We start from the raw sequence: 14,829 nt of genomic DNA, 5'->3' as shown, positions 1-14,829 counted from the left end.
TAATTGTTTGAGAAGGGAAGTGATGGCAACGACAAAATGGGCGGCTGCAAAGATGTGGTTCATCAGCCTGATGTGTTTCTCAATAAATAAATGTATTAGTACCTACACAATGCTTTGTTACATACCTGTACTTCGACACATACTTGTTTCTGTACCTCTCACAGATTGCCTGTTATCCTTACAGACTTTGGAATGATTCACAGGTTGGGAATATTTCAGCTGGTGGGAATAATAGATGAAATACGTTATAAAGAGAGTATGGAGAACATACTGACCCGGACAACTTGGACAGTGTGATGTGGGGCCTCGAGGCTTCTGCATATTTACTGCACATCCGAAATTTTTGTGCTGGCAGCGACCTGTACTAATTAGTCAGTAATCCACCAGACCGTTTAAATCTGTAATGGAGAAATGGAGAATGATGAAAGATTTTAAAATGTACCTCGCTTTAGCAGCAAATGGCTAGTCTTTTTTGGTCTGTCAGGGACAGACCAGTAAACTGGTGCATATCAGCAGACCATGATGATCCGAGCTCGTAGTAAAGGTAGGACCTAGCTGTAGGATGATTCAGCTATAAATAAGATCATCAAGATCAAAATGATAGAGTTGGACCACGCACCGCTGCTGTCAATCTCATTAAACATGTCACAGATAATAACTGAGCCAGATGATGATGTAGGATCAGGCTTTAATCCACAAATTCAGCATGTCCACAATAATGCTCTAAAAAAAAGCCCTCGCAAGTGTCCGTAAGTCTTGAGGCTCCGAGTCTAACACTGATCAACTGTTATGGTCATTGCCTTGTTTAGCCGTATTTGTAGCCCAAGCACAAGTTATGGACGACACTTCTGTTGGGTAATCCATCCATTCTCCAATATTCGAGCTCTCTTGCTTAATGGGCTTCTTCAAATGAGCGAAGACCAACCTCTGGAGGAACTTTCTGTTGAGTAAGTTTAGTTTTTGCACTTTTATTACCATCTTCCACTATTCTTCACCAAACATCAATTTTGCAGGGAGCATCGAGAAGATGAAGTCTTCAAGACTTTATTGAACATGATTCCAGGCTTCAAGGATCAGCTTACCAGTGCTTCAATCTCAGAAGATGACATTGAAGCTATCAGCGAACTAGTAAGTGCCTCATGATATTCTATGTTTTGCCTGAAATTTTTTGAAGATCCAGAAAGGCTGCTCTGGAGCTCAATCTGATGACACCAAGGCCCTCAAAGGTTAAAATATTAACTGGATTACACCAAAGGGTCATAATTTGGACCCTCCACTTCATCAAAACATCAAGTCTACTCGGGGTTTTGGCCATCCAGTTACTGGCCAGCTACTCTGTCCAGCGAGCCTCGATTGGAATGACTTAGAGTGAGTGGTTCCATTTTATTATGTAGACTTGTCAGGCTAGCTGACTAATTAGTGTTTGAGCTAAACTACAGAGTGGTGAAACACTTATCACAAGCGACCAATGGCCTTTGTTTCTTTATGCTGGCCTTGACTATGACAGTACAGACCCCTGGAAGGGCTTGCTCCATAATAATCTTCTTGTCTTGGTGAGTTATTACATTCTAAATAAACATTATACACATGTCTCATCAGTCTACTAGGCTTATAAATACATATTTCTATCTCCATCATCTGTCAATTCCAACACTGAGGCCTATGCCACTCGCTCTTCAAATGCCCACTTGCATGGTATGCACCAAGTAACACATGGTTCTATTGCATACATAGCTACACAAGTAAGTGCTATAGGTATTTTACTGTGCCCATCTTACTGACTTCGAGCCAGGTTTGTTTTGCATTTTTAATCCAATTGGTTTTCTCTTGTACCGACACTATCACTGACTCCGAGTGGTTTTTTAATAGCATCTTGGGTCTTCTCCAAGATCCCGATGAGATTGAGGAGGTCAATGACCTCATTGCTTGGTGGAATCAGTATGTTCTTGACTGTCCCCCATGCATCTTAGTTTGTAGTGTAGTGTGCTAAACCATCACTACAGAAAAAATTTCCCATCCTCGTTGTGCCAAGGCATGTTGCCAGCAAAATTCAGTGCTCTTGCTAGGATTTGAGAGAAGCGTGCTGCAGTGAAAGTTGCCAACAATGTGTAGTTCGAGTTGTTCTGTCATGTACTGCCTGTACCATCATTTTTGTATTTTTTCTGTATCACAAAAAGGCTTTTGTTTTGTCATTCAGTCAAATTGTAAACCATTCAGACCTGTAATATCATACAAGATGGCACACATTTCATGCCCATCAGTGGGACAACTATGGTATTGTGTTAGCATGTAATATCATTCCTAGGCCCATTGCAATTAGTAAAATACAAGTGCAGATTTTGTACCTATGCATCAGTGGTATGCTCGTAGTTCAAGCCCTTGTGATTCATACAACTCAGACACATATGCTAGCGAGCAATAATCTATAGCTACAAATATAGCTACTGATTGTTCTTAGAATCAGACATCATTCTTACGCTGTTGGCGAGAATGACCTACTTAATCTAGCCATGTAAGGACTTACAAATGAGTGTGTCTGGCTGATAATGATTTTGTACCTTATTGTTATTATAAGGCTTTATAAGGCTTGTCCAAACTCTCACTGGTCCCCCGATGTAGCTCCCCCTCTCTTGGACAAATCATTAACCTGCTCTATGACATAGGCCAATCCAAAGATTCACTTATACAAGCTTATGTATCTGGAGGAGTGGAGATCAGTGAGATTACAAAACCGAGCTCTGCACTCACTGTGTGGGCCATCAATCATATCACCACCATAATAACAACTGAAGCAACTGTTATAATATCAAAGCAGGCTGGGTTGCAGGTGAGGGCCCGAGCCACTGGTGAAGGAGTTCAACAAACTCAGGGTGTTCCTGTGTCATAGAATGTGGTAAAAAACTTCAGTTTTCTAAAGCTCCAGTCCATAATACAAAAACACACACCAACAATGTGGCACCTCACAAACGTTTATTGCAATCCCCAATTCTAGGACTCACAGCACTATTCTGAACATCAAAACCGTCCACAGACTCTAGTATGTGGCCTATCATTTATTTTCCAATCTTCTCATGACATTAATTACAGGATGTTATTGATTGTATCCTGGAACTTACCTTTGTTCGCTCAAAATGGGTCAATTATACTGCACTATGCAGGGGCCTCTACCTATTCACTACCAAAGCCCATAGGTCCCATTTCCGTATTGAAAGCCGCTTGGGGCGCTCAGTAGTATACAACACAGTATGGGAAGCCTTATTGACCATGACCTGTGATACGCTAGTCTAGCTTTGGGCTGCTACTCAAGCCAACTCCAGGAGGTTCTTCAGTGTAGTGGGCAACAATGTGCAAGCATTTGTGAGAAAGCTAGATAACCGAATAGGGCTGGAAAGCCGTATGGTGAAGGGATTTGCAGGTACAGCAATTGAGCTGCAAGATGTTGACCCCAAAGCATTTGATCTAGAGCTGTTGAATCAGAGACAACTGCTACAAGAAAGAAAAAGCCCCAAAGTCAAGACCATTTTAAATGATTTTGAATTACATCACCTGGAGAATATCTGAGCCATACAGGCTCTGATTGATTTTGTTCTGGTTTTACACATCTACAAGACACATATGGACGGGGCCTATAATTCTATTGAAAAAAATTGGATTAATCCTACACAAAAATCATACCTTTGGCCACCAATAACACTGACAAAATGCACATCCAAGGCATGAAGGATGCTGTGGTAGATCTATTAAAAACACAAATGAATCTTGATGCTGAGGAATTGAACAACCATGTGATGGTGTTCAGCAAGGATGGCAAGACATTTGATCAGCTTCAAAAGCTAAAAAGGTATCTGTTATGTCCAAACACAATAGAGCCAACAACCAGATGGTAGCAGGAGAAAGGAGAGAGGGAGAACAAGATAGGGGAGGTGAAGAGGATGAGGGAGCTAGTGATGAAGCTAGTGTTCTATCAGACTTGATGACAGTTAGTGAGATGGGCAAAGCCGACTCACAGAGAGATGTGTCGCTAGCTAATGCGATACTCTTCATACAGAATACACTGTGGTGGCGTGAAGTACAGTGTGCCATAGCAACTGGTGATACTGGAAGAGTCTGTGAGATTCTCAAGGTCAGTTGGAGATTCTTGAACACAATATGAGACTCACTTTTACGGGTAAATATGGATATTTACCTTTGCAGGATCGGGAAATCCATATTATTTGCATTATCTTTTTGAACTTTACTGCTCCTTCAAGTGGGAGTTTCCAGCAAAATTGACACAGGCTATATCAAACAACTGGTTGGAGAACTTGTATGGCTAGCTAGGGTGTTTTATCAAGTCGGATTTGCTGAAAGGACATCAAAACTTATGGTTAGAAGAAATAGTTACTCACAAAGGCAAAGAGTTCGAGGACCCATGTTATCGATGGGTTGTTTCCATCATGTCATGGCATTCCTGAAACTAAAAGAAGAAATAGAACAAGCAGTATCACTACAAGCTCAGAGTAAATCTCATGGCTCACCTGGGTTGGATAACAAACTTCAAGCACTCATGCACTGACTGCGAAATGGTGAGATCCATCAATGATGTCCTGGGTGAGACACGGGATTTGAGGCACCTGACAACTTTACAAATGGTGTAGAAATTCCAAACAAAGGAAAACTGAAAGGGTTAATTGCACAAAGTACGGCCCATCTCGACATTTTGGGAATACATGGACCAAGTACACTACTTGAGGAAGAGGGAGTGGGTGATGGAGACAATTTATGGAGCACACCGAGCAATAATCTTATACCACAGTGCACTCACTTGCAGCAACCAGAACCGCCAATGTACCTGCAAAGTGGGGATAGTGGGTTTGTGGTGTAACAAATAGATAATATATCATTATAGCACTTACTTGGGTACCTTGCTGTTCACCACCATTCACCTCTATTGAGTCACCTTCCTCTTCATATAATGACAGCTTCTCCACACTATAGTAGTTGAGGTCGCTTGTCAGGAATAGCTGGAGCAGGGCTGGGGTTGGTTGTTGAGTCATGCTTCAATGTGTTCTGTACACCTGGGAGTGGGAAGTGCGGGAAGTAGGGTGGGTGGTGGTAGAATAAGGGAGGGTGGTAGGTAGGTTGTAAAAAATAAGGAGGTGGTAATGTATGCTACATCGAAGAGTGTATATTAGTGTGAGAAGTAGTAGGATAGATATAATTAAAATGGGATGGAGAAGGAGCAAGGGAATAGGCCAGCTGCTGGTATTGAGGATACAGCGTGTCAGATATTTGAGCAGGCAATGAAGGTGAGAGGGATTGATGTTCTAGAATGTCAGGGATATTTTCTTTATCAGTTTGCTTGCTACTTTTTTGCATAGTCGATAATCCTGTAGAAGTAGGCCAGTGAATTACATCCAAAGCTGGCAAAGATACTCACTCTTTGCATTGTTACTAGCTCTTGTCTCTGTTCTCTTCTTGTTGCTGGAAATCCGGGTTTTGATGACCCTGGCATTGTATCTACAGTTGAGTGACTCAATAAGTTTGAATAGTGCTTGACCATCGTCCTCAAAATATGGCCAGTCTTGCAAGAGGCTGCTGAGTTGATAATATTGGTAAGGACTTTGCCTTGAGCCCAGTAAATGGTGTGTGGGACTATATTGTTGAGAATATTGTCCTTTCTGTACCAGCATTCAAGTGTGAACCATTGGAGTTTTTCCCTTGCGTGCACTTGCAATTCGGCCGTGAGTTTGGGTGGGGGAGGAGGACCAATTATCTTGGTTTTGCAAGGCTTGATGGTGTGACTGTTGGCATCACTTGGCAGTGCTAACACATTGATGGGGGGCTTGCAGGAGCTGCAAGGCAGTTGTTGGTTGGCCTGGATGCAATCCTGTCATGCAAATTCACCAGGATTAGCGTAGATAGTGTTGAGGGTGGTTTGTAAAAACTGTTGTTTTATGTGAGCGGTGAGAAAGTGCACAAGATTTGGTTCAACGCCTTTAATGCTCGGTTTCTCTACCCCTATCCTTGAGGCTATTGGTTTGGAACGTGTTTTTTTTTGTTCTTGCCCGGTTTTTTTTTTGTTTTTTTCCCTTCATAATTCTTGTCCTTTTTCTGGCTTGTTTTTGCTGCTGTACCTGACTTTTCCACCAACTTAGCCGCTTGTTTCTCTTGCATAGAAATATGTGCTCGTATTTTAGAAATCACTGACGGTTCTACATAGGTGTAACAAATTGCATCACACCCATTACATATGACTCCTCCTTTTTGCTGAACCAGGCCGCTAGCATTGTCAGTAAGCCAAGGTTAGCTTTGCACATTATGTTTGGTTGATTGATACCCAACCGGCAATAGTCCCAACAATAGCACAAGTGGATGCATTGTTTGTAAGCAGGTCCAATGTTTCATTGTGATACATGCACTCTATGCAGGCGCTCAGGACCAGGTGGGAGTGTCCTCCACAGGTATCTGGCCACTTGTACCACTAACGTGTTTGTTTTGCAATATACAACAACCTTATTTCCAGGTTCTAGAACCCATTGCAGCTCCAGAAAAACTGCCTCACCAAGCCCATGCATAAGTTCTTTGATTATTAGTTGAATATTATGACTTTCATTAGACTGACAAACATATTCATATTGTCCCTCCTTTAGCCCAAGACTTTGACAGACCAATTACTTTCCTGCAGGATCAAGTGTTGCTGTGACAGCATGGTCCATCAGCCTTTGACATATGTTGCACACATGTTGATAGGCCTGTCAAAATTTGTCCCCCCATGTAGTGACAATGTGGGCCTCGTCAATTCCCAAGAGCACTAAGTTGGATCTTGCAAAGCCACATTGGCCTCAGCTGCATGGAGCTTTTCTGGACTCCATATTGACACTAGCCATTGACACTGCCAGATTTCATCCAACAGGTTGTGCCCTTCCTCACAAGCCGTTTGAATGCTATTGCTATGAACAGCAACAGCTTTGATGTTCAAAGAACACATCTCTGCAGCCTATGGTCCTGGTGAGTCATTTATAGTCTCATTTTTGTTTATGGACTTACTTGGGTATCTCCTAGTGCAATTAATGGAGTGATCATTATTATCACTCGGTTCCTTGGGAGCACGCCCATGACTCCAGTCCCACCAACACACACCATGTCTAATATTGCAGCATCTAAACCCACAATGATTGGAAAGATTGATGACTTTGATGGGACCCCAGATAAGGCCCAAAGGTGGATATCATCCACAGATTTACACTTCAATATCAACAACACCATTTACACCTCTGACAAAAAAAGGTGTATGTAGCACTCATCTACATGAAGAATGGGACCGCCACCTCGTGGAGCGAAGCCAAAATGACCGAATACAAAGCAAAGAACACCTACCCCTCATGGGCAGACTTCATGAAAACCTTCACAGCCAGCTTCAGAACAACAAACATCAAAGGAACGGCCTCAGCCGCCTTGATGAAAATGAAGATGGAACCAGGAGAAAATGCAGTGGCATTTAACTCAAGATTCATGCTAGATGCCAGGAAGAGCGGCATCAACAACGGAGCCATGATCATGGTTTATCAGAAAGCAATCCGACCTCCCCTCCTCCGTGGAGCACTCACCGGAAAGGAACCGGTCACCATAGAAGATTGGATGAACACGGTGGCAAACCTAGATGCTAACTGGATCAGTGCCAATGTTATCTCCAAAGGGATGTGGGGTACCAGAAACAAGGAAAGACAGAACAACAAAAATTGCAAAGGTGGACCACTCACTAGCGCAAAAAGAGTGACCAAAGACGAAGAAGAAACCAGAAGGAAAGAAGGGAGATGCTTCATATGCAACAAAAAAGGGCACATAGGAAGGAATTATTGGAATGAGGGGAAGACTCCCGAAAGAAAGGTACATCAAGCCAAAACGGAAGATGACACCAAAACAGTGGTAGAAGAAGACAGGGTCCAAAACATTATGAGGATGTGGAGGGAGTTAGGAGAAGATCAAAGAACAGAGGCGATGAAAAAATTAGAAGACGAGGGTTTTTAAAACGACGGACTACCCCGATGTTAGTACCATCAAAAGTGGCAACTGTAACAATAGCAACAATCAATGCCAACTCTTTACAAATTGATTGCTCGTTAAAACAGAAAACCATTGGAACCAAAGCCCTGATAGATAGCTACAGATGACTTTATGGACACAAAATTCGCCATCAAACACCGACTCCCCCTCCAAAAACTCCCAACTCCTATAATGTGTAAAAACATTGACAAAACTACGAACAAAAATGGAAAAATTACGCATTATACCTATGAGAGGATAAATGCAGGAGGACAAAACAGGTTTACAAAGTTCCTATTGACCGGACTAGACGGAGAAGACATATTACTGGGGTTTCCCTGGTTATAAAAATTCAATCTAGTCATTAACTGGAAAGGCAAAGAATTACCAAACCCAGACAAACACTCCATCAGGACAAGCCAGACAACCACCAAAACAAAGAACAGGACAACCGCAATAAAAGAAGACATATACAAAACCATTCATAGATATGTATCCAACCAAACACCCTATCCTCAAACCACAATTAGGTTAAAGGTCAACTCAGCAATGGAACACGCGCAAATACATGGAGAAAAGAAGGAGCATATCCTCCCGGATGAATATAAAGGGTATTCGGACGTCTTTAACAAAAAGAAGTCAAAAAGACTCCCCAAGTGACGGGAATATGATCATGTAATCAACATGAAACTGGAATTTGTACCAACAGATTGCAAAATATACCCATTGGCACCAAAGGAAGACAAAGTGTTAATAGAATTCTTAACAGAAAACTACAGAAAGGGATACATCAGACCGAGCAAGTCGCCACAAGTGTCCCCCTTCTTTTTCATCGGCAAAAAGGACAGATCACTCCGACCATGCCAATATTACAGAAAACTAAACACATATACCGTGAAAGACCCATATCCAGACGCACTCTTGAGGAGACGTGACTTATACATCGACAACAAAGAAGACAACAACGACACACCAATGATACCAGCATCAGCATTCTTATATCACACACGAACAATAAAAGACGCTATTGAGCAAGCAATGCTCACAAACAACAACTATCCAGGACAAACAAAGAAGGAAGATTAGAGCAAAGAAGAAGGACAGTTTTTCTATCAGAATAAACTACTAATCGACGAAGCAGAGGAATAAAGAAAAATCATTAAAGATCACCACAACTCCCTAACGGCGGGACACCCAGGAAGGCTAAAAACCTACCAATTAATTAAAAAGGCCTACTGGTGGCCAGGATTGATGAAACAAGTAGAAGAATATGTGAAAGGATGCGCAACATGCCAGCAAGCAAAAGTAAATATGCATCCAACTACAGTACCGTTAATACCAAATCAAACCCCGGAAACCACAGAACCAATGAAGTATCTCTCTGTGGATTTCATAACAGACTTACCAGAATCATCAGGATACGATAGTATAATAGTCGTAGTAGACCAAGGACTTAGTAAGGGAGTAATCCTCTCACCCTGTCATAAAACCATTGATGCACTCTAAACTGCACAAATCTTCTATGATTCTGTCTTCAAACAATTTGGATTACATGATAAACTCATATTTGACAGAGGACCACAGTTCGCCTCTAAAGTATCCAGAGAACTCCACAAACTCCTGAACATTAAAACCGCACTCTCCATGGCGTATCATCCACAAACAGACAGACAGACGGAACGATCAAACCAAGAACTGGAGATCTACCTCTGCATCATCTTCCAGAACCAACCGCACAGCTGGGCAAAATACCTTACAACCGCCAAATTCTGCCACAACCAGCGACCACACTCTACAAACAACCAATCACCATTTTACCTCCTCATGGGATACGAACCCCGAGAAATCCCGACTAAATACCGACCCACAAATATCCCATCTGTAGAAAAACAATTATCCGAACTACTTAGGGCAAGAGAGAACACCCTCAAAGTACACAGACTAGCAAGAAGCAAAATGATGAAACAAACAAACGGCAAGTTCACCAGATTCTCCGAAGGACAAAAGGTGTGGCTTGAAAACACCAACCCACGGGAAAGAGCTACCGGATACAAAAAGTTCAACATGAAACGCATCAGACCCTTCTGCATCCAAGAAAATATTTCCCCGGTAAACTACCGATTATCCCTGCCTCCCCATTGGAACATACACAACATTTTCCACGCATCCCTCCTATCCCCGTATACCGAGACCGACACCCACGGACCAAACTTTACCCAACCACCACCTGACCTTGTCAACAAAGAAGAAGAATACAAAGTAGAAAGTATTCTTAGACACACAAACCCTGGAAACGCGGACACTGTTACCTGATCAAATGGCGCCATTACCCTCATTCTGAAAACTCATGGGAACCAGAAAAACACCTGAAAAATGCTGCAGAGATACTGGAAGCCTATAAAAAGGACCACAAACTATGTTGAAGGGACAACCACCACCACCACTACCACCAACTCCCTGTCTCTCAAACATGTCCATGTCCCACTCCACCGGCCTTCCTATCACCACCTACACTATACCCGGCGAAGTCAACATGCTAGCCAATGAACGCGTGTCCTTTGCTTGCGGGCAATGACACAACCAAGCTGACATCTCTGACACCATTGAACTGATGTCAGCCAAACATTCCTACGTCTATTTATTTCACGAAACAGCAAAATGTTATCCCAATGTGTACCACACTCTTTCTTCCCTACATGCCTTCCTTGCCATAGACCTCATAGCTGACAAACTCGTAAAAGCCATAGACTCACTATGTTTGTTGGAAAACAAGCATTTGCTGCTCAGCAGTCAGGACTCGAGTATCTGTTGGGCACTCCGGATGGAAAAGTTAGTTTGGGAATCTTTGGAACAACGCTTGAGGATGAACTCCTTGAATGGGCAGACAGACACGGCAAAGGCATATTTGGAATTAGGTGGGAAGATTTTGCTAACAGAGGCACGCACGCGGATAGAGCAAGACAGTTGTACGAGTACTCCTCCACCCAATTTATCCCGCCGGTCCCTATTGTACCCCAAGCAGACCAGTGTTACCCCGGAGCCCACTTACCACATTGTCACCCGACAACCTCCGTCCACCCCGTCAGTGGAAAAATACATTCCCACCGTCCCAACCAGCCCAATCTTGCAAGAGTCGAACCCTTCCAGTCCCTGTTCCATTGGGCTAAACCCAAAACCACAGACATCCCAGTTGCCTCCGCCTCAACCAGTGCCAAATGGCCTAACCCATTGTTGTCTGACGAACCAACGAGGAGCCTGACATGGCCGACAGGAAGTGATACTCCAGATCCCCGCCGGCAGAACTCCATCAAAACGGCAATCTCATACGTCAGGGAGTTGGAAAGACAGTCTGCCTGGCGTGACACACAAGCCTAAGCCTGGTTCTCCTTCCAACCCAATCAATGTAGACAATGCTGACATGATCAACAAGTTGTATGCAGGAACATATGACTTGAGAGATGATGATCCCCCACTCCCCAATCCCACACCTCGTCCAACACCAGACAAAAATACCACCAAGGTGTTCGCAACAACGCTGCATCAGGAAAAATGGGGGTAGCTATATAGAGCTCTATAGCACTATAAGTGCTCATAAAGCTGTTACAGTGGTCAAACCTGTTATAGAACCTCTGCCATCTATAGAGCCTCATATAGCCCTATAAATGCTCTTATAGATGTTGGGAATTATTGTGTGGCTGATAAAAAAATTAACACAGACAGGATTTGAACTCTCAACCTGCTAGTCAGCTTTTGGGTGACACATTACATATTTATCCACTACACCATGAGAGCTTATAAAATATATTATACAGATGTTATACATTGACCTTTCATAGACTTAGGTTATTTTGTTACTCATTGTCACCACTTATACTTGGATAAATTATTATTCTCATTTTTATAAATATCAAAGATACAAACTACTATTTCACTAATACAGGCTACATAATTGATTAATACTGTATGATTCATTAGCCCTTTTAAGCAGCTTCAACTATGTTATAACTATGACCTTTACAGCTATAAAAGCACTTATAGTACCTTGCCTATAATAATATACTTGACTCCAAATACTTCTGGCCTTTTTCTATTATTGAACAAGTTTATTAGATTAATCCAAGAGTTTGAGGGAATTATAGATATTTCTCCCCTTGGTTAAAATTTTGCCTACTACTGTGCTATAAAAGCTATAAGAGCTATGATTGCACTGATAGTACTATAGTTTCTATAAATGCATTTATATATATAGATGGTGGCTATATAGCAAAAGGGTTTTTCCCAATGTGCCTACTGCAAAAACTGCAGTTGGAGTGGTCATCGCACCTACTACTGCGAAGCCTACTACTGCCCCGATTGTGACCGTTGTGCACTGGGACATAGTTTCAATTGGTGTCCTATTCATATGGAAAACAAAGATAGGATTCTAATGGAGGGATTACATGGAGATGTTAGCTATGACGACAGTTACAACATAGATGGTGAAGATACCGAATTTTGGTGAAATTCAAAGCAAGTAAGGGGGTAATGTTATGATTTCTATTCTTTTTATGGACTACTCATTTTTCTTTACTCATCGGTTATACCATCGGACCGATGACTCATTTTCTTCATGTATATTTCTGTTTTCTTTGCAGACTGCATTGCCTAGTATAGTAGTTAGCCCTCAACGGGCAAGCCTCCCCTAGATAGGACCTAACTCCTATCACCGATCCTATTTCCTATAAATACCATTGTAACAGTAGTAGTATTTCTTCAATACAATTCTACGCAGTTTACACTTGCAAAGCTAGACTCCTAAGGTCAGACTTCTACCCAGAAGAAGACCAACTCTCATTGGAAGAACTCTACTCAGAACTACGTCCTCAAACTTGTCTTCGGATAAGTCTCTTTGAACCCTCGACGAATCCTCAGACTTTGTTAAGCACTTTGTGCGTAACACATTGTGAGAACTGAGATACAAATTACATGAAAAAAAGTTTGCAACAACAGGTGAAATTCTATGCTAAGCAAGCGGCAGACACAAATGACAGTACACACTTCACTATAATACCTTTACCTGATCAGCATCAATCATGTTATGTATGCTCTAAGTCCAAGCCTCAAGGGAGAGGACTTGCGTGAATACAGTGCAGCTGACACCTGTAACGTGCAGGGAGGTAAATACAGTGACTCCAAAAACTGTTGCAATATTTGGCCTAAACGCGATGTGTGAAGCGCACTGCCAACAGGTGTGGAAATTTTGCTTAGCTTTGGTGGGGTTGACAAAAGTGCTTGGTCTTGGCTACAAAATGATTCCTGGGTTAAGTGATTTTGTCCAGTGGCTGTGAAGATATATCCTAACACCATTGCAACAGTTTGATCACTTTTGAGCTGGAAGCAGAGATCACAATGATATCATAGAATATTTGGCTTTGTTTAGTCCTACAAACAAAGATACACATATAAACATTGTGTCTGAGTTTAAGTTCACACACTTCCTTATTCTCAACCACCATCATCATGAAATCCCTCTCTCCTGCTCAAAAGAGATTCTTAACCTCCTTAATGCAGGTCAAACTGCTCAGTCCATTGCCTCTACCAATGATGTCCATGTCTCTATCATATCTAGACTTTGCTCCAAGGAGTGTTCTGAACTCCAAAAGTCTGTTGGAGGTTGTCCATCCAAGCTTTCTCCTGCCAATGTTTGCCATGCCATACATCTCATCTCCACTTACAAGACAAAAAATGCTGTCCAGATCACTAAAGCTCTTACCAACATCATCAACCAACTTCTCTCCCCAAACACTGTCCACCAGCACTTGAAAAAGACTGGCATGAAGGCTGTGGTCAAGCGGAAACACCATCTTCTCTCTGCAAAGCATTGTAAGGCTAGGTTGGACTTTGCTCATGCTCACAAGGATTGGACTGTGGAGGATTGAAAGAAGGTTATATGGTCTGATGAGACCAAAATCAATTGCCTGGGGTCAGATAGACGCAAGCGGGTGTGGAAAAAGCCAGGTGAGGGGCTCAGTGATAGATTGGTATAGGGAATTGTCAAGTTAGGAGGAGGTTCTATGATGATCTGGGGCTGTATGACTTGGGAGGGAGTTGGGTATGCTGCTAGAATTGATGGTAGGATGGATGGGGATCTTTACAATTTTGAAGGATGAGCTGTTGAACACCCTACAGTATTATAGTCTCCATCCTCCTGATATTATTATTCAGCAGGGCAATAACCCCAAGTATACCTACAAACAAATCAAGGAGTGGCTAGATGATCAGGAATTTAGAACTATAGTGTGGCCTGCACAGTCTCCTGACCTTAATCCTATTGAATATAGGTGGAGTTGTCTTAAGAGGAGGCTGGCAGAGTATAAACACCCTCCTAATAGGATGGAGGAGTTGTGGGAGAGGATTCAAGTGGAGTGGGAGAAGATAATAGTTGCAGAGTGTCGCAACTTAATTGAAAGTATGCCAATTGAAAGCATGCCTAGAAGGATTCAGGCAGTGCTCAAGGCAAAAAGAGGCTATACCAAGTACTGATATTCCCTAGATATCTCCCTTGATACCAAAAGTGAAAAAACTGTTGCAATAGTATTGCTGTTTTGAAATAAACATATCCTCACAGCCACTGGGCCAAATCACATGACCCAGGAACCATTTTGTACCAAAGGCCAAGTACTTTTGTTGACCCCACCAAAGTCAAGTAACTTTCCCATGCCTGTTAGTTGTGCGCTTTGCGCACTGTGTTTAGGCCAAACATTGCAACAGTTTTTGGAGTCACTGTAACTCAGCTACCAGGCACTCAATAGCCTGTATATCTGT

At 42.3% G+C, this 14,829-nt stretch overlaps 6 protein-coding genes across 6 annotated transcripts; 4 read left to right on the top strand and 2 right to left on the bottom strand.

Moving 5' to 3' along the window:
- Positions 1 to 642: 642 nt before the first annotated feature.
- Positions 643 to 4,272, top strand: SERLADRAFT_404558 (uncharacterized protein; the record flags this gene model as incomplete). Its single annotated transcript, XM_007312170.1, has 18 exons — positions 643 to 749; positions 822 to 947; positions 1,014 to 1,128; positions 1,175 to 1,226; positions 1,320 to 1,368; positions 1,508 to 1,553; positions 1,608 to 1,695; positions 1,735 to 1,742; positions 1,793 to 1,938; positions 2,459 to 2,512; positions 2,620 to 2,827; positions 2,993 to 3,037; positions 3,088 to 3,243; positions 3,289 to 3,415; positions 3,715 to 3,841; positions 3,868 to 3,979; positions 4,049 to 4,123; positions 4,195 to 4,272. 18 exons carry the CDS (start codon positions 643 to 645, stop codon positions 4,270 to 4,272), a joined length of 1,719 nt encoding a protein of 572 aa, XP_007312232.1.
- A 162-nt stretch (positions 4,273 to 4,434) lies between these two features.
- On the bottom strand, positions 4,435 to 6,299 carry SERLADRAFT_404557 (uncharacterized protein; the record flags this gene model as incomplete). The annotated part of the gene is made up of 7 exons (XM_007312169.1): positions 4,435 to 4,456; positions 4,518 to 4,555; positions 4,805 to 4,831; positions 4,896 to 5,014; positions 5,058 to 5,151; positions 5,420 to 5,869; positions 6,231 to 6,299. The coding sequence occupies 7 exons, from the start codon at positions 6,297 to 6,299 to the stop codon at positions 4,435 to 4,437; spliced, it is 819 nt and encodes a 272-aa protein (XP_007312231.1).
- A 494-nt stretch (positions 6,300 to 6,793) lies between these two features.
- On the bottom strand, positions 6,794 to 7,098 carry SERLADRAFT_431878 (uncharacterized protein; the record flags this gene model as incomplete). Its single annotated transcript, XM_007312168.1, has 2 exons — positions 6,794 to 6,979; positions 7,030 to 7,098. The coding sequence occupies 2 exons, from the start codon at positions 7,096 to 7,098 to the stop codon at positions 6,794 to 6,796; spliced, it is 255 nt and encodes an 84-aa protein (XP_007312230.1).
- Positions 7,099 to 7,290: 192 nt separating this feature from the next.
- On the top strand, positions 7,291 to 8,010 carry SERLADRAFT_431877 (uncharacterized protein; the record flags this gene model as incomplete). Its single annotated transcript, XM_007312167.1, has 1 exon — positions 7,291 to 8,010. The coding sequence occupies one exon, from the start codon at positions 7,291 to 7,293 to the stop codon at positions 8,008 to 8,010; it is 720 nt and encodes a 239-aa protein (XP_007312229.1).
- Positions 8,011 to 10,779: 2,769 nt separating this feature from the next.
- On the top strand, positions 10,780 to 11,400 carry SERLADRAFT_431874 (uncharacterized protein; the record flags this gene model as incomplete). Its single annotated transcript, XM_007312166.1, has 1 exon — positions 10,780 to 11,400. One exon carries the CDS (start codon positions 10,780 to 10,782, stop codon positions 11,398 to 11,400), a length of 621 nt encoding a protein of 206 aa, XP_007312228.1.
- A 2,124-nt stretch (positions 11,401 to 13,524) lies between these two features.
- SERLADRAFT_431873 (uncharacterized protein) lies at positions 13,525 to 13,943 on the top strand (the record flags this gene model as incomplete). Its single annotated transcript, XM_007312165.1, has 2 exons — positions 13,525 to 13,575; positions 13,647 to 13,943. 2 exons carry the CDS (start codon positions 13,525 to 13,527, stop codon positions 13,941 to 13,943), a joined length of 348 nt encoding a protein of 115 aa, XP_007312227.1.
- Between the last annotated feature and the right edge of the window lie 886 nt (positions 13,944 to 14,829).

The sequence above is a fragment of the Serpula lacrymans genome (assembly GCF_000218685.1).
Source record: "Serpula lacrymans var. lacrymans S7.9 unplaced genomic scaffold SERLAscaffold_1, whole genome shotgun sequence".
In the NCBI taxonomy this organism is placed as follows: domain Eukaryota; kingdom Fungi; phylum Basidiomycota; class Agaricomycetes; order Boletales; family Serpulaceae; genus Serpula; species Serpula lacrymans.
The sequence above is the reverse complement of the archived record's forward strand: the minus strand, read 5'-3'. Positions and strand labels throughout refer to the sequence as shown.